The sequence below is a fragment of the Scophthalmus maximus genome, chromosome 7, assembly GCF_022379125.1.
Source record: "Scophthalmus maximus strain ysfricsl-2021 chromosome 7, ASM2237912v1, whole genome shotgun sequence".
NCBI lineage: Eukaryota > Metazoa > Chordata > Actinopteri > Pleuronectiformes > Scophthalmidae > Scophthalmus > Scophthalmus maximus.
In genome coordinates, this window is record NC_061521.1 from 22,576,003 (window position 1) to 22,603,932 (window position 27,930).

The window sequence follows — 27,930 nt, forward strand, 5'->3', positions numbered from 1 at the left end:
CCTCCAGTCGACTTCAAGCCAACCAACCATCTGCCAGGAGGCCGGACGTCACAGACACTTCACTACAGCCTGTGGACAACAATGTGGCTCAGACCTGCAAAACTGGGGGGTCAACAAAACTGAAAACAGTAAACTGGATTCGAGTTAAACTAGACTAGAGGGAAGGGAAATGTCTGAAAACGGACAATCCTCGATTTCATTTCATCGTCGCCTCATTCTCTGTGGATAAATCCGCTCAAGACAAATTCCAGTTTGCAGCGCGAATAGACACAAATGAACCAAGGATCTGCAGCTTCGCTTAAAAATAAGATGAACCGTGGTTTGTTCCGTTTTTTTTTTTAGATTTTATCATTTATTCAGGGGAATAAATGAGAGATCAAACTAATCAAGGCAGTCCCCCTGTGGAGGACAATTTTTATAACAAACATGTGAGACGATCCTCTGTGGAAGGTGAGATCACGTCTATCAAAACCCAATGCCTCCTTATGAGGTGCTGCCTAAGAGGCTCACACTCAGGGAATCCTTCAGCCTGCAGACTCAACCGGAGGAAAACATCGCTCCTGGGTAAACGGCTAATGAGTTCAGACGGTGGAATAAAAGTTTGATGAGCTGAGGGGTGAGGCAAAACGTATTGGAATCAATGTACAATTGAAAATCGATCATACTAAGGAAAACAAACACTCGACTGCTTTGCAACAATTACGGTTAAAACATAGACAACTTTTTAAAAATGAGGCAAAATGAATAAATTAAATAAATGAATGAAAACAAAATGAAGCGTTCAACAAAAAGGCAACTGAAAAGTTAACTTTTTTTTTTATTCCAAATCATCACAGATACAAAATATGAAACAACAAAATGGGGGAAAATGACAAAAAACAGAAGTGTGGAGGATGAAGATGTATCTGTTAACATACTGATGAATACTGTAGCCTATACAAAACAAAATGGCAGACAAGTGTGTACGAGTGTGATCGTGCGTGCGTGTGTGTGTGTGTGTGTGTGTGTGTGTGTGTGTGTGTGTGTGTGTGTGTGTGTGTGTGTGTGTGTGTGTGTGTGTGTGTGTGTGTATTTTGACATGTCAGTTCATCAGTAATTCCATCTGCACCAGTCTTGCGTTGGTGTCCCCGGCCATGTTGTAGGGAATCATGCCAGCGAAGGTGATCAGGGCTCGGGCCTGGCTGCGCAGTTGCTGTTAAAAGAAAAAAAGAAAGAAGAAAAATACATTTTCAGCATTGATGTGTTAATGTAAAAACCTTTTAGCTCATAAATATTTCACACAATTCATGCATGAAATGAAATGTTAAGATGCTGAATGCAAGCAGATGCTTCTCACCATGTCTCTGTCCTCGATGGTCCTCTGTGGTCGTCCAGGTGTGCCTGCCGGCCCCTTCAGGCGTTTGTACTGGGTGAACAGGATGTTCATGGTGGCCAGCAGCACCTCGGACAGGTTGTGCCGCACCTGGAGACGCGAGGAAAGTTCACAAACCCTTTTTTAGAAAGAGGAAAAGAAAAGAAAAAAAGCTGTTGCAGTGTGAACTTCCCCTTCTCACCTCATCGCTGAAGTTCCTGAAAGCAGCCACTCTCTCCTCCACACTGTCCTGACTGAGAGGAAGAAGCTTTAAACGCTCCATCACCTGACAAGAGAAACAAGAGACGGACGACATCGACCCGCGATCTTATGGTTAACGCGATGCAGTGAAATGATTCGCATCATTAACTAAACAGAGGGACTTTGGAGCTCTCCCTGTATTATCAGAGCTGCACTTACGTCATAGGCTCTGTCGACGTGTCCTGCGTGGTACTCGTCAAAGAACGTCATCAGGTCCAAGAGCAGGTAGAAAGTACTGTCGACGGATTTATCTCCTGCTACGCCCTGAGAACGATACCTGCGACGGTAAAGAGGAAATTATTCAGTTTTACACATTTATATGTTGCTCTTGGTCTAGACTAGTCCATGGTGTGTGTGTGTGTGTGTGTGTGTGTGTGTGTGTGTGTCTGTCTGTGTGTTCATACCTCTCAGCAATGGCCACCGCCGTGTTTTTCAGCCTCTCCTTGTTGGACTGCGGAGCGCTGACCTGAGCTATGACGGGACTCAACAGTCTGTTCATCAACTCCAACACCTTATCTGGGTTCTACACACGGAGACAAAGGACGAGACAACAGTCAAAAAACTCAATGGGGAATGATTGAACAGCAGTTCCTCAGAAGTCCTGCGGCGCCGGTGTTCTCACCTTGGCCAGCTCGTAGAGTCGGACTGCCTCCTCGAACAAGCCCTTGTTCTCCGCCTCCAGAGCCACTTTACTGATGATGGCTCTCGTGTCCCCGGCAAACTTATCTATGACTCCGGGCTAAAGAGAAGAGGAGGAGGAGGGAGGAGAAGAGTGAGAATACCTCGGAGAACACTGCTCCACTTCTGATGGTGGAGCGGAGGATCAGCAGAGAGCAACTTGAAATCTATCCCTTTTCCCCCAAAAGACTAAAGTGAGGATCTGTTAGCCTGTAAGGCAGAATTACACTGTCATGTTAAAGACAGTTTTGTCATTGCCAGAGGAGAAATAATGCATGCTATCGATTTAGTGCAAGTGACAGGTCGACTAATGCTTTGCACAAACAGAAATACAGTGAAGACAAAGGGAGAAGAAGAGAAAGACATGAACCACAGAGGAGACAAGAGAACCTTCCTACCTTCCTGCTGCCGTCCTTCTCTAATCTCCCCAACAGCATGTCGAACTGCAAAATCAAGACAACGAAATCAAAAACATGGAAAATTTACACTGTGATATAGTGATGACATATCATTCAAATCATAGAATTTTTATTTTCCCCCCAGAAAAACTACTTCGTCGATTACTAATCGATAAATTGTTGCAGCTCTATTAATATATATTTTTCTTTACTTTAACAGGTTCATAAATTTTGCCGCAAAAAAGACATCACCCTTTTTCTTTTCAGAGTTCATTTTAGTTTTTTCAGTATTTTGAATGGAATCGAATTGTCTCCTGTTCCATTGCTCCATCGTACGACAGCCCTCGTTTATCTAATCCACAGCCGGATGTTGGTCAGAGTAACCATTTCCCTGCTTACACAAAAACCAATTGAGCACAGGTCTGATGCATCGGACGTGGCCGGGGAGCACGAGAGAACAATTACATGAGGATGAGTCTCTTCAAAGAAACAAGGCTCCAAAATGGCTCTGCTGCAGTGCATCAGTCATCTGGTGGGCACTAGGTATTGGGGAAGGTTTATTAACTGGTTTAACGGCGATTTAAAAAGACTGCGCAAGGCGCAGGTTGATGGTGAAAATGTTGGTCACTCACCTCTCGACTCTCAATAACGAGCTCACTGACGCAGCGCATGAACATGTTTTCTCCCTGGCTGTCCTTCTCATTACTGCAGAAACACACACACACACACACACACACACACACACACACACACACACACACACACACACACACACACACACACACACACACACACACACACACACACACACACACACACACACACACACACACACACACACACACACACACACACACACACACACACACACACACACACACACACACACACACACACACACACACACACACACACACACACACACACACACACACACACACACAGTAGGAGTTAGAAAAAAACAGGAAGTAAAGTAATTACTACTTAATACAATAGCATTAGGTGGCCCTGGCTAATAATGTTGTTACATTGTATGGTACAGGGTTAGAAAATCACAAAGCAGGATGATGTGTGTGAGAGTTGGAGTGTAGGATTATTTACCGTAAGAAGTAGAAGTACTGCAGGGCTTCCCGTGGATCGGTGGACTCGAACTTGCGAGTGTAAAGCATGAGCAAACGGATGAAGTTGAGGCGGCGAACCATGGGCGGGTCCCCGGGCTCCTGACTCACTGCAATATTGAACAGGTAACGTGAGCAATTATTATTTTTCTCTTGGAAACCAAATCTTCTTCCTCAAGGCGCTGCACTGCCCTGTGGAACTTAAAAATGAATATATGCTTACACAGCTGAGCGCTTTGGCCAGACGACTTCAGCAGCAGCCGGAGCTCGTACAGCACCAACGCCATGTGCACGGCGTGACTGCGCAGTCTCTCGACGCGGAACAAGAATGCCAACGCCGCCTCGAACTGAGCGGTCAGGAACAACACCTGGAAATACAGGAAGGGCTGCTGGCTCGCAGAGAAATGGGACTCGCCTGTTGGAGGACAGAGAGAGAGAGAAAGATAGTGAGTTGGTTTGGATTCAAACAAAAAAGAAAAATTCACAAAAAACCCTTGAAAACTAATTTTGAAGTATCTATGAATAACTTGGCATAACCCAATATGGCACTTTCAGAAAGAAAGAGATCACACCTCTAATGCCAGATGAGTGTCCACACATTTCACTGTTATCTTGCTCAACTTTGACTTATAAGAGCAAAACGTTTAATATTCATCCTCTTGAAAAATTGTTAAGTTTTTCATCTGCCACTTTAAAGGTAACTGTTGAAAACTAAATAGCTCTCTCCTTTTGGACGACAACGTTCGGTCATAAGGGACAAAAATTGATGATGGGAATTAGATTTCTGCTTTAAACTTTTGATTTAATTAGTGCTATTGCACATTGTCATGATTCTTCAATTCTGAAACAAAACTTGATATTTGATTCTGTAAATATTATAAAGGGCTAGGGAATAAAACAAAGGTTTTCAGTCGAGCTTCGAACGGGATGTTGTGATTCCATGGTTATCATCTTACACGTTTAAGCCATCGGGGATACGCCCTCCTTCCCCCAAAAATGATTTGATTTAGGAGGATCTAAGTCCTTGTCCATGATTGTTGTACAGCAGAAGATGGCGACGCAAGATTTACTTTAATACATCACAACGGACACAAACACGCAAAGTACAAAATGGCGACAACATTTAGCAGCTCAGCAAAGCTTGAACTGCACCAGCTCCTTCTAACCCGATCAACAAATCTCCTCACTTGGCCACGTCAGCTTCTAACAGTTGCTAAGGCAACTAGCATGTAAGAGGTATTTTAGAAAAAAACTAACACATTTTGTCTAGTGCAGGTACTTAGTCATCAAGTTTACTTTTTAATTATAATCCTTAATCCTCTTCCTGGCTGGAAGTTTGGGGGAGCAGAACAGGGTGGGCCATGTCAGCCATTTTATAGCCTTATCTCAGACTTACAGCACTTTAGTTAAAAAAACAAGAGTGTATGAAGGGGAGGGAGGGAGGGAGGGAGGGATGAAGGAGGCGAGATAAGGGTGTGTATGTGTATGTGTATATGTGTATGTGTGTGGGGGGGGGGGGGTTGATGCAGCAGGGTGTGCAAACAAGAAAAGCCACAGAACAAATCACACAGGGAAAAAAGGCGAGAACATGTGAAAGGACGTAAATCCGTGGGAGGAGGGACGGAAAAACCACGGTGAGAGGGAAAAAAGAGGGATCAAGGAGAAGACGGCGATGCAGCGAACGAATGGAGGGATGGCGAAACGGGGAACAGATGAGGCCGGTGAGCCTTGGCAGTGTGCGAGAGAAACGAAGAGAGGCTTTGGGCTTTTACATCCCGCTGCGAAGCAAGATGGAGGACAACCAGGAACACAGTGTGGTAGACGAGCGAGGGCACCGAGCAGCAGGGAGAAAACAGAATGAGGCCCGAGGCTGTGCTTCCCGCTGAGAACAGGGAGTGGGAGAGGGGAGGTGGGAGAGGGTGAGGGCTACCGAGAGAGAGAGGGAGAGAGGATAAGAGTACAGTGTTATCTGAACGGAGCAGGAGCGCCCTATGGAGAGGACGACACCCAGGGGAGAAAACTGTTCTTTGTGAATCTGCGGGAGAGAGACGGCCCAATGCCCTCGCGCTCGCCTTTTTTATGTGTCGGGGTTGTTTGAGTGGGTAGTTTTATTTTTGAAATGAAGTGAGGTGAGGAGTTGAAAGTTAAACAGGATGCTCACAGCTTCTCTTAAAATGTTTTCTCCTCATCTTATTATGTTGTTTTGGAGGTGTGATCGGTCGGGAGCCACTTTTATTCGTTTCCGAAAACAAACTTTCTCAGGTCACAGCGACTGCCGAGATATACAGAGGTCAAAACTTATATCACACTCTTTTCTTCAGCTTTTACACAACTACTTCCAGAAATGTTTTTGCGTGCAACATCATAGCTTCCTTTGAGGAGGGACAATTCAAAAGTGTTGAAAAGGTCATTGTGTCATCTCGATGTGCGATCAGAAGCCGCCAGGAGGAGGTGTGGTCAGGTGACACATTTCCATCAGAGCCACCCGAGTTTTCGTCTGCAGCTGTTTCCTTGTTACCTTACCAAAAGCCTCTCATGAAGTCTACAGAGACCAAAGTGGGAGGCAGCACCCAAGTTGAATCACAAGTAGAAAAGACGAGCAAACTGTGTTGCTATTTCTACATCCGTCTGTTTTTGAAAAAAAATCAATTCGCAAAACAAATTCTGGCTCAATTTTCCACAAACCCGTGACCTTTTATTCCTGCTCTCTGAGACAACACGTTCAGAATTTTCCTACACCTCTGAGTCACACTTTTTGGCTGGCTACTTCCTCATAGCAACAGCTGCTGAGGCACATGGGTACTTTAGCATTCAGGAGATGTTCTACACATACCTAAATAAAGAAGAGGAAAGATTCTTACAGAAATATGAATTTAGCTTCAAGATTTTCTGACTCTTCTAAAGATAAAAAATTTATTAAAATCCAGACTTGACCCAAGCTGCTGCTCTCAAGCAATATGACAAACATAACCAGGGAGAGTAAAGAAAAGAGAGCAAAAGTAAATAGACACGTAGAGGTAGAGTCATACCGTAGTCCTCCAGCAGTTGTTTCTGTAGCTGTGGCAGAGTCAGTCTGTCCTGAGATGAGCTGCTGCCCTCATCGTCAAAACACACCTGGTTCATCTGGAGAGACAAAACATGGTACAAACTGTAAATATTATGGAAAGAAATATGACAACTTTGTCCCAAAGATAAGATGCTTTGCTAAAATACAACGTATTTTAAAACAGTAGATGATCTACACACCTTGGAAAACCTGGTCCCCGCCAGCTTTTGTGCGTATGCCTGAACCTCACAAAATAAGCTGGAGTAAACTGTACCTTAAGCCAGAGGTAGTCTTCAGTCTTGTCCGCCACCTCTCCGTGGTTATCGCTGATGTCACATTTCCCGATCAGGCAGTAGACGGCTCTCTTGTAGGGGTCGGCACTGTTCCTCAGCACTCTGCGGTAGTGCAGACGAAGCTTGTTCTCGGAAGTCGGGGAAAGGCTGAAGAGACGAAGCAGATGAAAGGAAGAGAGGTTATAAGTGCAATTTTAACTTCCTCCTTAAAACAAAATTAAACAATGTTCTCTTCTCACCGTCTGTCGGGGCTGTTCATATACTCCTGGAACCAGGTCTTGAAGTCTCCGAGCTGATGTTGCACTCTGTTCACCACCTGCATGGCTGCATTCAGGTCTCCACAGCGCAGGCAGTAGTAGATCACAGCCCACACCGGGTGGCCTTCGATCTCCCCATCCTGCCGCATACCCAGACATTTAATACAGTGATTGACAATAATCCACTTGAGACATTATTTTAAAATAAACATTCTGTCTCCCGTTGTGGTCTTTGGATTGAAAACGGGCCAGAACCAGGATTATCAGGTCAGATACACAAGTTTGACCAATAACTTTCCTCCACAGGGGATTCAGCAGCAACTATGGTTTGGTAAAGTGCAATTCAAACAAGCACTGGCCAACGGTTGAGTGAACAGGCCGTGTTGTTTTTGTAGATAAAAAGAGAATAAATTGTTTAATCTTAGAGAGATGGCACGGTTACAAATATCAGTGAGCTACGATCTTGATATTTGGCAGCGTCAGGTGAGTTCTGGGTTTCAGTTGGAAGGATTACCAATGAGCTTGACAGCTGGCAATTTTTTTTGAGTTGTGTTCTTTAACCAAGATAATTTGTGTGTGTGCGTGTGTGTCTGTGTGTGTGTTACCTGCATGCCAGGCAGGGGCCCTGGTAGTTTGATGTTGAGGAAACTGCGGACTAGTTGGTACGTTCCTGGCACCCCACCTAACTGGGCCTGGTGAAGATTCCCAAATACTGTAACCATGGTGTAGTTTTTATAACTGGGAGAGAAAAACACACACACACACAGACACACACACACACAGATAAGAGTTAGTTACCATGGTGCAGTTTTGCTTAATTTGTAGAACACTTCATGTCCTGCACTAACAAACAAAAAACACCCCAATAAAAACAAAGCCACTTAAGATAAACAATAAAAACAAGCACCGTTACCTGTTCTCAAGGAAGCTGAGCGCCTGGCGTACGAAGGCCATCTGCATTTCGACTGAAGTGCGACTCTTTAGTGTGTCTTTAGCTGGTACGAGCAACACGTCCGTCATCTGCTTCACCATCAGCCACATGTCTGATACGTTCTGATAGCAGGAGACCAGGGGAAAGGAAGGTCACAGGCGAAAGCTCAGAGAAGACACGAGTAGTAAACTAGCATTTAAGTAGTCGTGTTGAAAGCAGATGTGACAGCCAGTCTTACCTTGTCATCCAGGCTTTCCGCGACAGAAGCACACAAGTCTCCCAGATTAGGCTGAATGTGACCATTCACTATCTTCTCATTGAAAATGTAAATCTGAATGAGGAAAAATTAAAAGGTTAGAGTTGATCACAGTAGCTCCCCAGATTGTCCAAATGCTGACTTTCCTGGTTTAGATTTGCAAGTGACGCGCAAGAAAAACATCTGAAAAGCCTCGGCTTCAACGGTGAAGGACAAACAAAGGCTACGGCCATCGAGTGAAATGGTTCACAACAAAGAACAAGAAGAAGAGAATCAAAATGTTTAAAAGGTCATCGAAGAGGATGACAAAGACCAGACAAATGACTCCGCAGGCAATGTGTCGACACATGGTCGGAGAAAAAGCAACATTTGCAGCCCCTGCGTCACGTAGCAGACCAGAGACGGACACAAGAGAAAAAGAAAAGGTCGGACAGGATGATGAGGGGGTGGAGAGAGAGAGAGAGGGAGGGAGAGAAAATTACCCCGATTTCCACTCTACCACCCGATCAATCAATATGCTTGATCGCCACTTCCTGGCTCGCTGTGACCCCATTTTGACTCAATAACCAGACAGGGCATCACGAACAATATGACAATATCTGTGTTTAATCTACTTTAACTACAGACAATTCAATCAGTGGATTTTTCTTTAGATTGAAGCAGGGTGTTAACTTATTTTAGTATATTAACTTTGGTAATATTTTCCCTTTATTTCAACATTTTGTATTTTAACAAAATAATACAAAACTATGAATGTTTTATACAAAGCCTTAGCAATAAATCAGCTTAATATTAGCTTATTACTTTTTTATCAAGTGTAAAAATATTCTGCTTACTTTATTTCATGTTCTTTGTGAAAAAATAAATCTGTAAATATATCCTAGTCATATTTATACAATCATATAAAAGTCATGCTGCCTAGTGGAAGGTATAAAAGAAAAAAAAAAATCACTTCAACACTGAGCTGAATGGACAGGGATTCATTTTCCAAAGTGTAAATCCCTATTGTCCATAATACATTTACTAGAGTTTTCGAAGATTTTCTTTTCCCTTTGTTGGAGTTTAGATGAACATCAGAATGATTATGCTAATAGTGACTCACCTGTCTTCCATAAGCCACCTCCACACTGTCCAACGCACTCCTTCCTGGAGCCGTCACTTCACTCACAAAGCTGGGCTGTAACAGAAGAGACGCAACAAAAAGCACGCAGTTAAATACAATAAGAAACATCAGAATATCTATAATTGTACCAGTGACACTGTCTGTTAAGTCCAATGTGACGTTTATCAACGAGCATCTTGAAGGAATTTTCTTATTTCATGCCATATATTCTCCATTTTGAGAATCTTACCAACTCAGATACAAGCACAACCTGCCCACAATGTTTTTCTAGGCCTATTGTCTAATGCATGCTGCTGACATATGCTACAACAGGATACACAAGTGTTGGATGCAACAGTTCATTCTGGTTAGTTTACACAAGTTGGAAGTAAGAAACAAACCTGAGAGACTTAAAAATACTCACTAGAGATATTAAATAAAATTAAGTATTGCGTGTTTGTAACCAAATTAAGGATTTTTGCGGAAAAATAAACAATTAATGTCAATATTTTCGACAAAGGCCACAACTTTAGCGAATGAGGTAACTATGTTGTAGACACACGGAGATGTTAACCGAGACAATTGTCAAATATCAGACGGTAGACGACCGACTCTGGGAGAGAAACCTGTTATCTCTATCCTACCTGCCTTACCTCCAGAGTAAGGACTAAAATAGACATTTTTTTGGCCTCTTCATTATTAAAGAGCGACAGCGGTTGACCTGCGTATTTCCTTTTGGGAGGCTGTTTCATCTTTTATGGCAGATCTCATTAAACAGAGGAAGGGTTGTGCAGGGGCCGAGTGTCCATGAGGCAGTAAATCCAACAACCATCAAATTTGCAGACTTGTTGATTAAATATCCTCTCAACAACACAAGCCGTGTTAGTGAGGAGTTTAACCTTGAAAAAAAACAAAAAACTGCCTGCAGCAACGTGATCCACAAAAACACAATCTGCTTGCCTATTTTGATAAAACTGACTGAGGGCCGTTTATTTTTCTGGGTAAAGAAACAGCAGGTCTATCGCGTTAATCTCGTACCTCCACATCTTGACTGAAGTCCAGCGCGTCCTCTCCGGCTCCGAGCAGCGTGTGCAGAACTCTCTGCTTCACCTGCTCCCACTGGACCAGCATGGACTCGCGGTGGTACTCCTCAGCCAACAGGAACGTCTGACACACACAAGGGTGGAGAAAAACCCAATCGTACTTACAGCGCTCAGGTTAGGGTAGTCTCACATTTGTGTGTTTGCATATAGCAGCATCACAAATCACATAACACTAGGTTGTGATACTTAAAATGCTGCAACTTCATGAGAGAGATTATTTTGGAGCAGCATGCAGTGTTGCCGTAAAACTCGACTTGCACAATATACATAAAATAATGCCTGTCTATATATATGTTTAATGAGCAGAGTAGATAATAGCAATTGATTTAGTACAAGACGCACATCAAACTATAAATGCGTGCATCTCTGACTGTACATATTTAGATTTTCTCTACAACTACGGTGCAACATTTTTTGGAAAACCTGTTCTCCAGAGAGCTTAGAACATTGCTTTTCTACATGTAACGTCACGTGACGAATAAGGCAGAACTACGCCATGGAGGCAGTGCAGCAAACGGAGAGTTCACACAGTTTATTACTGTAGATGTGCCATTGGATTTGTAAACTGATTTCAGAGTTTACATATTTACACACAATAAATAAATAGCTGCGTGTGTGATAGATGTGCCAGTGCTTTTAACTAAATTCCAGGATTTTGGCACCTCATCACTTACAATCAGTAATAATTTACAATCACAATATGCTGCACCGATCAAATAGAAACTCCAACTTCCAACTGTTTTCTGAAGACATTTAATAATTGAGAAATAATTATATTTCTTATCGTAAAAACCCAAAGTCCCTTGAAAAATTCTGAATAGTATTTATCCATCTATAACCTCCAAAACCTGAGATTGTATGTAGATCAGAGTAACTGCAGCTTTTGTGATAGTGAAATTGAAACTATACTGATCATCTGTTTTCCCACTGGGGAATTTGGGGGGATTTGCAGGATTGGCGGTCGATCAAAATCCTGCTATCAGCTTCTCTCACATGAGAAAAAAAAAAAATACAGTGCTCAGAATTAACATGAAGGACAGCGAGCGTGACTTGATGTTGAATAACCCGATACTCCTGGCAAAATGTTCCATCCATGCATCCACATGGGAGAAAAACGAAAGCCCTTCTCTTTGTTTTTAGTCGGACCCTGTGGACAATCATCTCAGAGCTAAAACTAAAACATGCAAGGCCTCTGCTTAGAGCTTATGAGGAACGAAAAATATTTAATGACCTCTAAAGAGACCACTGAAGATTACAGTTTTTATTTATCTATTTTACTTTATTGTGCATGTTATTGTATTATTATCAAGTTATCTTTCCTTTAAGGCATCTTGTATTCTAAGAGGTGTTTCTTGTCATTATCTCTAATGCTTTGATGTTTGTAAATGTTCACCTTCAATGAAAAAAACCCCAAAAACATTTATGCAGTGAATCTTTTCTCGCCCCGGGGGCTCTGTACCTCTGCACATTTGCTAGTTCCTGTAATAGGCAATTTGTGTGAAGTTGTTTGGATGACGCTGTTCAAGAAATGCTTCGAGCTGGATTAACGCAGTGCAAGAAATCAGACCAGAAACTATGTAAATTGGGCCTATACCTATGACGGGGACACACACACATGCACACACCAGATTAAGCAGCAGACCCCAGCCGAGATTGCACGACTCCACCAGGACCACGCTGCAGCCTATTTAAACTCTCCACAGAGACTCAGCGTGAGATAATGGGAACGTGAGTTAATTGAAATCTCCAGCTCGGGGAGGCACAGATCTGGACTGAAGCCACCACTTTACTGGCTTAAAATTGGTCACAGCCTGGATGTCAAGAGCTTGGAACATTTCTGAGTTTTTAAAGCTAGAATAGGTCATAATATAAGTTTTTTTAAAAGGTGAATTTGAGGTCATTTAGATAAGTGTCTTCAATACATACATAGTTTGTCCACTAGAGAGCACTGGGTAGGTTTATTCTTTATACTGCAAAATGTCAGTACGTGCATGTCATGGTCGCATTTCGTTACCAAAAAAAAATCGTATTGGCTGACATATCATTATCAGATTTCTCTCAAATACTGCTATAGGCAAAATCCTTAAATGCCAGTGGTAACAGGCCTTTTTAATTTAAATGAGATCACACAACAGACATCTCAGACTAAATTTGTCATTTAACAGCCCACATTTCCTGCAGTGTCAAAACTACAGCAGTCACTCAGAAATCTGCAGGAACATCTAACATCCACTTTCTTTTTTAAAACTTCTGCGACTTTGGTTTTTTTTCCACACACAAGTCCCTTTTCCTCTCTCTCAGGGACAAGAGAGAGGGATAATGGGAACGGGAGCTAATTAAACACAGGGCATATTAGCTCTGCACATCAGGGAAGTCATTTCAAAACTATTCCCTAAAGGTTCACTTCACACCACAAGGATCACAGTGCACAGATATTGCTAAAAATTAGTTTTTTTAAAGTGTGTTCCTATACTATGATGTGCACACTACAGTTCCAATCTGAATGCAAGGTAACACGGTATATGATTAGATCGAAATTGCTGTATCTTGGCCTATAAAACAAAAAATGTTCACCTGTAAAGAATATTTAAAAAAGGAAATAATATTGAAGTGTTGGCTTCACAGGTCTGCGTGAATCTTTTGAACTCTTTTCCTGTAACGTAAGGATTTAGATTGCTGTAACCCCACTACAGCTTTTTCTTCCGTCACGAGAAGAAACACTGACCCTGCGACGAGACTCCTCAATGGCGGACAGCAGGGCGTTGTCCCTCTCATTCTTCAGGAAGCCCTGTGAAACGAGGCAGACAAGACAAGACAGAGATGCGGAGAGAGGGGATGATACACAGAGGAAAGCACAAAGGGAGAAAAGACAGAAACAGAGAGAGAGAGAGAGAGAGTAGGAGATATTACTTTGACTGGTCTGGACAAAATAAAGCAGAGATAAACAGCGAGTTCTAAGGGGACAAATTTAGCAGGCGCACCATCATTTGCTCTACGGGAGATAGAGGCAGCTCCTCAATTTTCCACCCTTTTTTTCTCTCTGCCCTTCACAGACATGTGCACTGCCGGGAATTAGTCGAACATATAGCCGCCGTTTATCCAGACGTATATGGGCAGGCCGGAAGGAGTGCTGATGCTTTTCACGCACCATTTTGCTATGAGAGAGTGAGCAGTCATCAGAGCCTCCATTTTGATTTCAACTCAAGATGGCTGCCGCTGCAAACGTTCACCCCCCCTGTTCTGGCCCTTTTGTACGCACAACGTAATTATTCATATCTCGTTCAACTGATAATAAAAACCACTTATCGGGTGAGTAAGTGGTAACTACTGGAGTATAAAGGACAGAACAAGATAGCACTCTGCGGGGAATCAGAAACTGCGAATGTGCATCTTGCAAAAAAATATGCTTTTTCTGCTTCGTCTCTTTTTCTCTTTAACTTTACATAAAAAGCTCTTTGTCTTTTCCTGGAAAGAATAAACGTGAAATATTTCATTATATGGACAGTAGTTCAAACTAAAACATTGTCTCTCCTCTATAATAAAATATAAAAAAAATACACTATAAAGTCCTCAGTTGCATGGTCTTCTTGTGGCAAATAAAAGGGAAATTGTGAGATTCACATCTAAAGTTTTAAAGGAAAATTCAAGATCTACCTTTCGAGTCGGGCTTTTAATTGAATCGTATTTGAGTTGATTGTTTTTTATCTGTTTATTAATTCATAAATCTTAGACAGTTTTAGGTTTTACTTACTCCTCTGCTAGCATTTTATTCTGTAAAGCACTTTGTGTTACATTTTTTGGTATGAAAATTGTCATACAAATTGATTGATTGAATGATTGAATAATATCTCCAATGCAACTATACAGTTCGTAAGAGTCACGAATTGGAATGACAAGATCGGCATATTAAATCATTTAAAAGTAATGAAAGTAATTATTTTTTCAATTAATCATTAAGTCAATATGTCAAACAGTAGCGACAGGTACAACATAATTACAATATACCAGTGACCTTGCCAATGTATTAAACCAGCTCAATTTGGTTTAATAACAACCATTAAATTTACAATATGAAATGGAGAAAAACAGAAAATCCTCACAATGAAGATCATTTATCGTAATTGCTGCTGTCATTTTCTAATCAATTCCGTTTTAGGCCATTTCAATAGGCCTTCATTATGCATGAATTGCAGCACTTTTGTGGCTACAGAAAATATATTAAAATGAAAACAATTAGTTTAATCAAAGGAGACAATTAATGAAAAGAAAAATAAGGAGAAAATTTGACTTTACTTTTCGTTTTACTTGACTCTTTCCAAGGACATCTCACCATCTTGCTCGGTTAATGACATTGAGCCTAGATTGTTTAGAATTTCTCCGTTTTGTCGTCTTACAGGTCGGTTCTACAGCTAGGAACTGGTGTTCAAATGTGAAGTAGAGCCACACTGCTTTTTATTCTAGAAATTTATAGAACCATACCCCCTTCTGCTCCTGACATAATAGCCTCTTAAAGTTGGTGGAAAGTCGTTCCCCTTTGTCAGATAATGGCATATTTTATTGATGACTATCATCATTGGCACCATACGTCTTTCTATCTGACGCATGAAGGATCCGTTTAGCTTGTTGAATGAATAAGCACCTGGTGAGAGACAAAGCATTTGTCAAAGCAGACTAGAGATTGTTCTGGTCTACAGGGATGTAGGTGCTCTTGGCTTTTCCCTCCACCTTGTATCTGCCCACTCCCCAAACTTTCCCTGCCCTACCTACTTCTGCCTCATTCCCAACCCTTCTCCCAGCCTTCACCTCTGACTGTCATTGCATCCTGCTCCTCTTCCTCCTTCACTTTCCTCCCTTCATCCTGGAAAATCAGGGCCAAAAAGCAGAAAGGCGAATACCAAGATATGACAGAGTGACTGATAATTACTGCACTGAAAACTAAACCTAAGCTGCAAATGATTCCTGGTTTAACACACACGTAAACTTAAACCAATACTGATAAAATTATCAATCGCTTTTATATGTGCTGATCTAAATACCCTAGTGCTTTGCAGGGAAAACCATATTCACATAGAATGGTTGCAGGACGTGAGGGGTTAAGTCCACCCTGCGCTGCTGTTGCAGTTGCAGGACTGATGACTCGGGGGTGAACAGAATGTTAATCATAATGCATGGCATATAAAGTAAAAATTAGGGAGTGATGTCTTGGTCTACTGTGTTATTCCTCACCCTAAAGAGGCACGGAATCACCCACAGCTCGTCAAATATTGTCTTTTAATTATACTGGGGGCCGGCAGAGATCTAACCAGGTAATCTATCTATCTATCTTTTTACAAAAAATGTCATCTATTATGACAAACCCACCGAGTAAGAGGCTGAAGTACCGGTCGCTGGAGAGAAAAAAGGGCAAGTCCAACCAAGTCAGAGGCTCTACCGCTTTCAAACTAGGACAATGGGTGCATTTTGTTGCAGGATGAATACCTGCAGGTGTGTGGATTTACATGGAAAATAACTGGTGACTCTTTCTTCCTGTCGCACTGCACATTTCGAGCTAGAACCAACAGCATGTTTCACGTTAAACATTTTTATTTAATTAAGAATGATTCTGAGTCACCCAGGGTAAGAGTTGAATCGAGGACAGATGGACTTTGCAGATCCTGAGGACGTTTCACTTGGGGGGAGGGGAGTGCAAAATTTTATCAGTCTATTTGAACCTATTTAGATGGAAAATAAGTTTCTTCCTTTTTCAACCTTCGCATTTACCGCTACCCCCCCCCCCCCCCCCCCATCACTTTATTCCCCCCAGGAGAGGCCGACAATAGGTCTATATTTAAGCACTCTAACCAGAGACGAGCTCAGGTCAACGCTCACTGGAGAGCTGCACTGGAAAAAAGGAAATGGAATAGAAATGAGTCGAGAAGAAGAAAAGAAAATAGAAGAGGATAAAGTAGTTGTAACAAGGGCTTATAGCAAAACTGCTTTTGTCATGGTGATGATTGATTGTAAATGGGAAACAGGGGGGAAGGGGGGGGTGACTGGATGACTCTGCTGGGCAGTCGCCTCAGCATTTTTTCTCTTAACTGGAATACGACAGGAGGAAAGGATTTTTCATTGGTGTCATTTTGTTGCCGGTTGCCAGCTGCACTCTTACTGCCAGTGACTTTGCCTATTCAACATTTTTCGTGCCAAACGTTAACTGGCAACCAAGACAAGATGAGGCCAAACGTCCCATTTGTCTGAGATGAAAAAAGGCTCTTCTCTTGAAAAGAAATAGCCTTTTTGCTTCAAAAATGTTAGTGTATGGGATAACATTATTTCTAATAAAAACTAACAAAGACAAAGGACTGTAACTGATATTAGATATTACACCTTTTTTTTAAATGCATCACAAATTTTGATGTATTATTCTTCCTATTCCTTTTTAACTTTGGGTATTGTTTCTGTCTCCAATTTAGAAGCTTGAGAAGTTTTCATAAATTCTGAGAAGATTTGAAACCTTCATCACAGATTAATATCAGAACTGTGGTGTTAATTTTGATTAGAATGAAATATCTGATACATTTTGTACATTATTCAGTCTGAGACACACTGTGCTCAACATTTATCACAATTAAATTTTTCCTTGGTAAAAAAAATACAGGGGACATTAAAAAGCCACTGTGAAACATTCAGAGTAGAAGAAAAATGAGTGCTTATCACTTCAATTTGTTCATTATTCATTGCTGGGCAATAGGTGCATCTAAAGATTTACATTTTCTGTTGCCCCACCCCTGTATTGTGTAGCCTCAGAGATCTGCAAGCCACTGTAGACCCACAGCATGCCGGCCAGACGGCCCAGAAGCTTCTACAGAAACAGAAAAATTATTTAATAACCGGCTAATAATCAGGAAATACTTCCAATAAATACCATATAACGAACAGGGTGGGGGGTTGCACCGTGGATTAGTCCGACATGAATTCACAATATGGAAGTTTTAGTCTTTGTCTCCATCTGCTTCATTGAGAAAAAAAAAGATGAATTAACGGTGGAAGACTGTGTCTCTGAAAACACACCTTATTGTAGGTCACAGAATAATTTTTGGTTATTAGTAGTTGTTCATGTTTATGCTTTTGGTAAATGTTTGTATGTGTGCTTTTAAACACGCATGTTAACATGCACACGCATGTGATCATTCTCCGTGCCACCAACCACACGCAGGCGCCTCTTTCCGTTCGCCTTGGTCGGAAAAAAGTCCCTGTCTCCGCCTGAATGGAATCATACGGTCTGTTCGGAGGGGAAATCAGGGAATCAGGTTTTTTTAACTTCCGATCCTGCATTGTGCGTTTTATCACACAAACTACGAGATACAGAATGTTGTAGATATATACAGGGTCTCGAGGAATCTAAAGGCTAAACAAGGACACGGTCAGTGAGCATAGGGAGCCTTGTTCTCTGTGCCAGTCGAGAGTGGAAGGCTTTCTGTCCTCATTTGCCACGACAGAATGCGCTGTCCACTGCCCGAAGAGCGTGCGTGTGCGTGCGTGCGTGCGTGTGTGTGTGTGTGTGTGTGTGTGTGTGTGTGTGTGTGTGTGTGTGTGTGTGTGTGTGTGTGTGTGTGTGTGTGTGTGTGTGTGTCCAAGAGAAACCCCACCCTTCACTCCTTTGCTTCCTGTGTAGTAAAAATACATAGATAAAATAACGCAGGATACAGACACACACATACACACACTTACATATGTACATTTGAGATATTGACGTTTGCCTATTTTAATTTATGATCAATTTATAAAATCATCATCGTCATCATCATTAAAATCGTCATGGTCGCCACAGAATGTAGAATAACATGTATAATAATGTAGAATAAGAAGAGGTTGAAAAAGACGAGACAGTCTGACAGACAAAGCACATACCTGTCTGTGAATGAGTGTACGTGTGTGTAAGTGTGTGTAGGTGTGTGTAGGTGTATGTGTGTGTGTGTGTGCGAGTATTCAAGTGTATAGGAAATACTCACTCATGCTGAGCGCCTGCCTGACAGACAGCCAGACAGATGAGAAGAGAGGATGTGACATGAAAGAGTTTAAAAAAATAAAAATTGTTTTTTTTGTTTCTTTGTCTTTGCCCAGGTATCTGGGCTGTGAGTGACAGCCCAGAACATTGCCCCCTCTGCCTGTCCATACCTTTACGTCGCCGTGCCAAGGGAGAAGCAGGGGCCGCCATGCTGGGGCGTGTTCCCTGTGCCTCGTCGAGCCGGCATGGCGGACCGCTTGCAGCCTTTCCCCATTTCGAAACGCAGGCCGGTGACTCTTGCGCGTGTGAGGCGGAGGACCGAGTGGTAGTGCTACACCGAGACTCACTGGAGGTGGTTTTATTGTCGGAGGGCTGTACCAACTGAGTGCCTAGACACAGGGGGGATCCATGAGGAGGAACTATGGATTCATATAGAATATCAGTTCCTTCCATCAGCTGACATCCCCCCTCCCCTCCCTCAGCTCTCATCCTTTACCCTCTCTCTCTCTCTCTTTCTCTCTCCTTCCTTCACTTCATCCCAGCATCACTGCTGGCCCTCTGCCTCCTCCCTCCCTGAATCCCACTCATTTTCCTCTTTTTTTTTATCCATCTATGCATCCTCCCCCCCCCCCCCTCCTCTCCCATGCCTCCCTCCCTCAGCTCAATGCAATTATAGTAATGGATTTTTCCCCCTCGGTTGATGGCTTCCGACATCCTGTCTTGAAATGAGGCTAATCATGCTCTTAAGGGTCATGTTTAGTTAATGAAGGGTTTGGGAGGCACATGTGGGTGGGGTGGGGTGGGGTGGGCTGCGGGGGGCATTCCTATGTGCCGGTTGACACATAGGAATCACAGCACACACAAAGCAGACATGTAATACACACAACACTTAGTAGTAGTCCCGCGCACATGGCTGCTGGCCCACATTCTCTCACTCACACACACACACACACACACACACACACACACACACACACACACACACACACACACACACACACACACACACACACACACACACACACCGGGGGGGGGGGGGGGGGGGGGACATGCCATAAAGCTGCATTCGTATGTGCAGGCCAGCACGACGGGCGGGGGTGACAATGCATGCTCCCACGTGCAGCCACATCTACGCTACACACACACGTTCATTCATGAGCACATGGGAGATACAGTGTATATGCCAGCAATCGATTGTGCCTGACACAGACAGAGGCATGCACAGCACAAGCACAAGGAGTCTGTGCACTACACACAGACACACACTGTGTAGCTATGTTCGTCTATCTCAGCAGATGCTCAGGGCTTAGCCAACTGCGTCCGCTGAACGCATGTCATCATTGCTGAGGGATGTGTGTGTGTGTGTGTGTGTGTGTATATGTACAGGGTTGGGGAGGGCAGACGAAAAAGGAAGGAAAGGGAGAGAAAAGGATGGAAAAATCTGAGAGAAAAAGAAGGTGAAAAGTGGAAGAGAAAATGAGAGTAAGCAGCGGCACCAGCTTAAAGAGAGCGAGGTGAGGAGAAGCAGGGAGAGAGAGAGAGCTGTGGCAGAGAAAGATGGAACAGTGAAAAGTGAGACGAGGACACGGAGACAAAAAAAAAAGAAAAAAGAAAAACTGCAGCCAGTCGCCATTTTTTCCTAACAGCATCCCTCTCAGCTTTCCACGTCTACCGTTTCATTTTTTCAGTCTATTTTTTCCTTGTGATCGGCAATATCTCATTGTTTGTCTTCCTCCTTTGTTTTACCTGCATATGAATTATTTCATAGCTAATAGATACAAACAAATAGGCCAGAAACACTGAATGCCAGTGCACAGCGTTTGTTCCATGACCATTACAAATTCACAAGAACATAAAGTACAAATGCCACTGACAGAGAATATAAGAAGGATTTACTTTATAAAACCACCTACAATGTGGTTCGGGCTGGGGGTAAATCTGTACATATACGTCTTATATAGGATTAGGTTTGGGTGTCGAGATTTAGCTTTTCATTTAATTTCGTTATCAGCTACTGGTAGTGAGCTTCCGTCTACATCCCTGGATGCACAAGCATCAAGGGAAACCTGTATAATGTAGATAAGAAATAATAATTTAAAAAAAGAATAGGAATCAGCAAAATCCTTATGTTAACTCTTTCTGGCATTCAAATAATAGTGTACAAATGAGTAGTGATTCTGACGATGTGTACCAAATTCCCCTGATAATTCTTTAATAATATCTATATATTAGACCTGTAAATATTTTTCATTCTTTTTTGATTAATTGAAAATAAGAGTAAAAATTCCAAGGTAAACGTCATTAAATGTTATTTTTCTGTAAAGTTCGAGACACTGAGTTGGCTATATTGTAAAAACGTAATTTCAGAAGGTAGAGTCAATAAAGTTAATAAATTGATCATTGTACCTGATAATGTCTTCAGTGGTGAATCAGTTATGAAAATAAGTGGCCGATTAATATTGAGTCGATGGATTACACATGCATCTGTTAATGTACTTACAAAGATGTACATCGCTTCCCTTGTGTGGAAATGTTAATTAATAAAACATAATTGTGAACTAATGATTCATGAAATCCCATAAACTGCCTGGCAACAACAACTTGTGTAATAGATGCATTTTCAATTATCATTTTCTGTGTTTGTAACTGGAACCAAAACAAAAACTATCTTATGAAATGTATAGCATGTGTAGTCTGTGTGTGTGTGCGTGCGTGTGGTCCATTGAGCTCTAAATCTAGTACTGCGTCTATATAGGCTTCTATAGTAAGATCCTCACTCATTTGCATTCAGCCATACATAGTCACATCACTCAGACACCAATGCCTCCAGTACTCTCAGTTTGTGTGTGCGTGTGCGTGTGATCCACACGAGCCGTGGAGGCATTCATCAGCTCACTCATGCGCCAACACACAGAGACACATTCATACGCAGGCATGTTCACAAACACTGACAGCATGTTTGCACTTCCCTTCTATCAAACTCATGTACATGTACTCGTGCACCCAATCGAAATGCCCTTCATCTTAAATCTGACCCAATTCAACATTATTATTACGCCTCAGCCTACTTTGTACAAGTCTAGAGAATAAAGAGTCTCACCAGATAATCACTGGTGCTGGTTAATACTGAAGTTGAGTCTTTCCCTGCTGCTCCACAATTACTCAGAGAGATGAGATACAGTACACGGTTGGGAAAACAGCAAACTGGGTACGCAGGATCAGTACTGGTCCCCATACTGACATGATTGGGTAGAAAGATTTGGTTATTCCTCGTTCCCTCTTACTTGTATTATATATTTTTTTCATACAGTTACTGTACAAAACAAAAATATAAACGACCAACATTTCCTGAACGAGAAGTCAACTGCACCAGCTCCACTTAAACTACCTGAAAAACTACCTTGCACGTCATCGGTCACCACTTGAAACAAATGGGTCGCTCCCCCTTCCACAAATTAGCACTCTCTCCAAACAAGGAATTTTGGTTATATCTTTGGATTAACTTTTTGATATCTGACATCAGCAGATTTGATCATCTGCAGGATCTTTTTTTTAAGGGGGTTTGAAGTTACTGCCCAGAGGCACACCTATCTGACACCAGAATCTTTGAAATATAAGGACGTCATTCAAGGGGTCTAGCGTGTTTATTTTTATCTGGTAACCTTCCAACTATATTATACAATATTTGGCCATTAACTTTGATTTCCAATATTTACCTACTAAACCAATGTCTTGTTTAATCTACTGTAACACAGGACGTATTAGGTGTAGAACAAAATACAACCATATCACTTTCTGTAAAGCAAGCTGTGTTACAGTAGATTAAACAGTACTGCGTTTCTTTCTTGTAATATCTCAGTTCCACTTAACCTCTTCATCTCATTGTACTTGGTGATGTAAAGTGACTGAGACACTCCCAGCACCACGTTCAATGTTTTTCTGTAGGAAGAAGTGGGCTGCAATGTAGCGTGCCGTTTTTCAGAGCTTGGCCCAGTCTAGATATTTGATCTGTGTGTGCCTGAAGGCTGTGTAACACCAGTAACACAGACAAGTGCAGCAACTCTGTATGATGCACTGTCTACTTTTAAACCAATAAAGGGAAAAGGGCAAGTGCAGAGAAGGAGAGAGTGTATGTGTGTTTGTTTGTAAGTGCTTTTCCAGTCAGTCAGTCAGTCAGTCAGTCAGTCAGTCAGTCAGTCAAACCCACCGAAGCAGCTGGCCTTTATCCAGTTGACTAAGATCGATGAAAACAGGGGAGTAAATGTAAAAGACGAAAAGCTGTACAGTAATAGAGGAGGGTAGAAGAGAAATAAGTGAAAAATAAAACGAAACTGTGAGGTATGGAGTTAAACTGGAGCACACAATGTTCAAGACAAATAAATACTGTCTGGTTAAAGTTGACATATTTTGCTCATATTCAGGTTGATCATTTTAATTTGGGTTATTACTTGAAAAGGTTTACATGCTCTAATGTTCAGTGAACACATCAGTTTCCTCAGACTGTCCATTCATGCAGCTTCTTTTCAATCTGTCTGAAATGCTTCATTTTAGCTCCTGTCACTTTAAGGCCCATCCCTCCCGATGAGGCCCAGTCTGCTCTGATTGGTAAAATGCAAAAAGCATAAAATGTCTGATCATAACTGCGGCAGACACAAAAAGTCAAGTTTTGACTGCAAAATTATGTTCCACAGTTCCTCTTAGAAAGAGAACCCAATATACACTAAACAGCAAATAAACTAAATAATACATTCTGATTCCAGTCCACAATGCAGATTTCATCAGAGTGAGGTTATTTGAAAAGACTTTGTGGCACAGAGGAAACTGATGTATGCTACTGCTAGGTATGTGGTAATGAGTTTAAGAGCTCTTTCCATATCTGCTTACTGATCCAAATCAACACCTGCTTCAGATTCTCGGCATATTGTGTTGAAACTAAAATATGTTAAAAGCAAATATTTTAGGCAAACACTCAGTAAGTGAGCGTCAGTTTTTTCTCCAACCATTATGTCAACCAGCTGTCCATCAATGTCAATTTATAATCAGATAATATTTCTACAGGAAGCAACTCATTGCCCCCCCACTGTAATTACGTCAGGATAGTTAAGTGTCTACTGACATAAACTTAACACTTCTTCCCGCCCTGCTACACAATGAAAACGTTCCACTAGGGAAGCATTTTCTAGTAACACAACTTAATTCAGACCCAGTTCTCAATACGCAACTCTACTGTCTCTCTACTACTACAAACAAACACACTACATATTCACTACAAATGCTCAGTTATGTTCAATATGTACACTGGACTAACACACACACGTCCTAACCTAGATTATTTTGATTACAATTTATGTATTTTTACACCTGAATAGATGTTCATTACATGTGACTTGCTCATCACTACATCTCTGACCTCTGAAAGGATATTTATCCACTGTCAACTAAAACATGGGACATTTCATTTCATCCTCCAGACCTAAACTGACCGTGTAACCATGTGGACTTCCTCAGCTGGAGCAAATTAATATTATTTCAATACCTTCATGAAAAAAAAACCCTTTTTCTAACTCTTGGTTGCTATGTGGTTTTAATAAGATCTCTGCAAGCCAGTGTTTGAATTATGTATGCTGAGATGAAGATGGTTTCTAGAGAAAGAACCATCCCTTTCTGTCATTTTGATATGTGAAACAATGCAAAGTAAACTGTCTTTTTGCATTTGACAAAAAAAACGAAACACTTGCTGTCTTTCTGAAGCATAATAAGACTGCAAAGCTGGCAGTTGGCAGTACTCGTGTCCCGTTATGTCCTTCATACCTGTATGTCAGTGTCCTTGACTGGCTCCAGTGGCTCAAACGTGGTGGCAGCACTGAGAGTTTCCAACCTCTGGGAAATGTGGAAGATGTCTAAGCCTCTGGATCCGAGGAGAATTGACCTGAGAGTGAGACAAGAGAGGTGGTGAGACACACAAAGAACTGTAGTTGTGCATGACAAACACTAGAGGGCACAAGAGGCTTTGCGACGAATGCACATCATGTCAGCTACATAAAATATACAGAGAAAGATTTGTTTTCAGACATTCGTAATGAAAAACGAACCAATTATAAACAACTGTGTTAAAAATTATGTATGCTGTAGTTACTTGTTAGGATAAGTCTGCTGGATGTATAGAATATTAGTTAAATAGTCTAAAGTGTCCTCTGTGCCACAAATAAGTATAATAAATCCTAACTCAGACGGTCTCATAAACTGTGAGGGGTCCACATAGATTCTAACTGTTGATATCACAGTTTACTGAGATTGTCATGCTTCAGGACATAGTGTCACATCTATAAGAGGGTCAAGGACTCTGCACACTGATCTGGAATTTCACTCTTAGTTGGCTGAAGAGATATCGTCTGTGACTATGAGATGCGAGGTCAAGAAAGACGAGGGAACATTTCTGTTCCAGCCGGGGGGGGGCTAACCCTAGCTATCCAGCTGTCTACAGATGTCAGGCTGAAACCCTTATACAAGCAGTGAGGAAGAATTGAGTGAGCAGATGTTCAATTTCTGCCCCGGTTCTCAAAGTGATCATGAAAGACAGTCCATCTGTAGCTGTATTGTGTAGGATTTATATATTTTTTTCAAATGTACATAAAGATGACACCCTTTTGCAGTTGCCAGGAAAAAATCCTAAATTCAGTGTTATAACCAGGAAATATTTCAGTAGCTCATAATGCGCACTTTAAAATATATATTCAGGGAACAGTGTTGCTCACTTGTTGAAATGTGAGAGAAAGGTACGCTGTCAGCATAAATTCTGAGAAGCACTACAAGCAATACTGGTATTCATCTGATATAACCATGATATAACTGAATCATAGAGAATCAGGGGATCCGAAACAATTTCCAACAGATGCAGATGTTTTCGTAGTTTAGTGCATATGTTTAACAAGAATAATGGAACAACAGAGATTTTCTCTTACGCTTTGACGTCGGCAGCATCTTGTGAGGTGCGAGTCAGCGTGCGGGATCGGAGCCTCTCTCCCGCCTGCTGGATCTCCTGGAGGTTCCTCTCGACGTGCGGCAGCTCTGACACGGCTTCCGTCTCCGCGGCCAGCTGCTCGGCCTGCTGGAGCAGCTCCCCAAAGCCCTCTGCGTCCATACCTCTATACAGAGAGAGGAGGAAAGTTTAAATGAGTAAATATAACATCAGTGCATTTGGACTAAATCAAAATATGGGTGGCAGATACAGTGAAAGTGAGGACTGTGACTATGTGGACAGTGACAGGGCCAACTTTTAGCTTCAATATAAGGGGCTTTCTCCTACTAGGGTTATCATTATTATTTTTTTTTAAATCACAATAAATAAATCCATGAGGAAGTCAGATTATAAATACAATGAGACAACATAAATTTGAACACATAAGTGATTTCTTCAGTATTTCTGGTCGAATCAGGCCACTGAAGGCAGTGTGTCATATCAATGGACATAACTCCAATTGGATTTACAGGATTTTTACTTTAATATGATGAAGCATCATGATTTGTCCGATATTTAATAGCATATTTCACTTTCACTTAATAGCATATTTCACAAGACAGAGGCAAAATAAAGCTGCAGTACAGACCTGTTGGTCACCATGTATGTAGCAAGAGTGAAGGTTGTTGTCTTTAAACAGTCACTGACTGAAACATTAGCAACTTAAAACCAAAATAAGAAAACCCTAATTTCAGTATAGCTAAATGTTTCACAGACTTCACTGTGCCTCCACGTCCAACCACTTGACAGCTGCCACAAACCTTTCAAAATAAAAGTAAGATGTTTTTTTGGGGCACATGTCAAACATAGTTTGATTTGACCACGCGTGGTTAAGAGTATAAATGACAAACAGGTCCCAGGACAATCTTCTGGACAGCTGATATAAACAGACTGACACCTGCAGCCCGCGCATGGAGCTCCGCGTCTGTCATAGTAACTTAGCCTTAGCATGATGCTAACACCATGGCTAGCTAGGTTGGTGAAGAGAACTCGCCTCACATGTGACAACAACAATAATAATAATAACAACAACAACAAGACACAGTCTGGTATGTATTTCCAGTTGCTTAGAAACCAGACTGATGATTTTAACAACACTCTCGTTTTATTTCCCCCCTCACTTTTTTTTTTTAGCAGTGTGCCAAAATGAATGGCGCTCCGCAGTTAGCCAGCGGGCTAAATGGCTAACGTTGTCTCGCATGCTCGCAGTTGATTCAACTTAAATAACTAATATTTCACCACACGTGGTCGGAAGCAGACAAACCTCGTACCTGCTGTATGGGGTGGATGTTAGTATCGTCCTGTTTGTATTCCTCCGGTCAACGCTATTTTCAGTAAGTGCCTCTTATTCGAGTTAGCTCAGCGACACAACATGCATCAAATCATGTTATTTGCCCCGGCACTTCTGGAGTCGACGCTGATTGGACCATACCTCGGTCCGTACCGGATATTACGCTTCCTCGCTTATTGTCAGGACGCTAGAAAACTCCGCTGCGCCACCTGCTGGACAGGATGACGGAATCCTACTGCACTATAGTGAAACGACTGTTTTTTGAAACTAGAATGGCACTCAGTGTGTTTTAATTTGTTGGTTATTTGATAAGGAACAAGCATACTAATGAAAAATGATGACGATGATGATGATGATGACCAAATGTAAGTATGCTGGAGTTAGCAAGAATGCTAATTAACATTTTAGACAAGTAAAAAAATTAAACAAGGACAAAAAACACTCATTTAAAATGAGAGTGCATACATCCGCCAAGGCCAAACAATCCTTCACATGATTCTCTAGATCTTAAAAGACTACAAAAATAATTTAGAAAAAAAAGAATCAGAATCAGCTTTTCAAAGTACAAGTAATAAAACTCCAACTAAAATAAAAATAATTGATATTTAATGTCCAAAGGAGCAACATAATTCTCTTTGTTCATTTGATAGGCCCGCATGCCCTAAAGTTCCTAACCCTTGAAAATGTTCAAGGCCAGAAAGTGATGCAACACTGCTTTACTCCTTTCAGCTTAACAAGGTCATATGAAATAATAACAGCTGAATGGAGTTCAGGCTAAACGAAGCACCAAACATAGTCGGGTCAAGGGAGATAAGTGCAATGTTAGTTAGTAAATGAGTA

At 41.7% G+C, this 27,930-nt stretch overlaps 1 protein-coding gene across 2 annotated transcripts; it reads right to left on the reverse strand.

Moving 5' to 3' along the window:
• Positions 1–775: 775 nt before the first annotated feature.
• Positions 776–27,228, reverse strand: nup93 (nucleoporin 93). Of its 2 annotated transcripts, XR_007031009.1 has the most exons (23): positions 27,071–27,228; positions 25,744–25,926; positions 24,593–24,710; positions 13,520–13,582; positions 10,730–10,858; positions 9,692–9,766; positions 8,572–8,664; positions 8,316–8,455; positions 8,008–8,140; positions 7,385–7,542; positions 7,127–7,292; positions 6,836–6,929; positions 4,030–4,221; positions 3,790–3,916; positions 3,321–3,393; positions 2,689–2,733; positions 2,235–2,351; positions 2,017–2,135; positions 1,772–1,889; positions 1,554–1,637; positions 1,337–1,462; positions 1,032–1,192; positions 776–983 (listed from the first exon to the last, which is right to left on the reverse strand). XR_007031009.1 is itself a non-coding variant. In XM_035643122.2 (22 exons), the coding sequence occupies exons 2-22, from the start codon at positions 25,920–25,922 to the stop codon at positions 1,082–1,084; spliced, it is 2,460 nt and encodes an 819-aa protein (XP_035499015.1). In that variant the 5' UTR covers positions 25,923–25,926; positions 27,071–27,228; the 3' UTR covers positions 776–1,081. The 2 variants fall into 2 exon arrangements, 1 of the variants encoding a protein (XP_035499015.1); XM_035643122.2 differs by having other exon boundaries at positions 776–1,192.
• Positions 27,229–27,930: the final 702 nt, after the last annotated feature.

Excerpts from the sequence above, each read along its gene's own strand:
- nup93 (XM_035643122.2), bottom strand. The coding sequence starts at position 25,922 with ATGGACGCAGAGGGCTTTGGGGAGCTGCTCCAGCAGGCCGAGCAGCTG. Across the intron at positions 3,917-4,029 it reads TGGCCAAAGCGCTCAGCTGT|TGAGTCAGGAGCCCGGGGAC; the intron begins GTAAGCATATAT and ends TCAATATTGCAG. Across the intron at positions 1,890-2,016 it reads GCGGTGGCCATTGCTGAGAG|GTATCGTTCTCAGGGCGTAG; the intron begins GTATGAACACAC and ends TTACCGTCGCAG.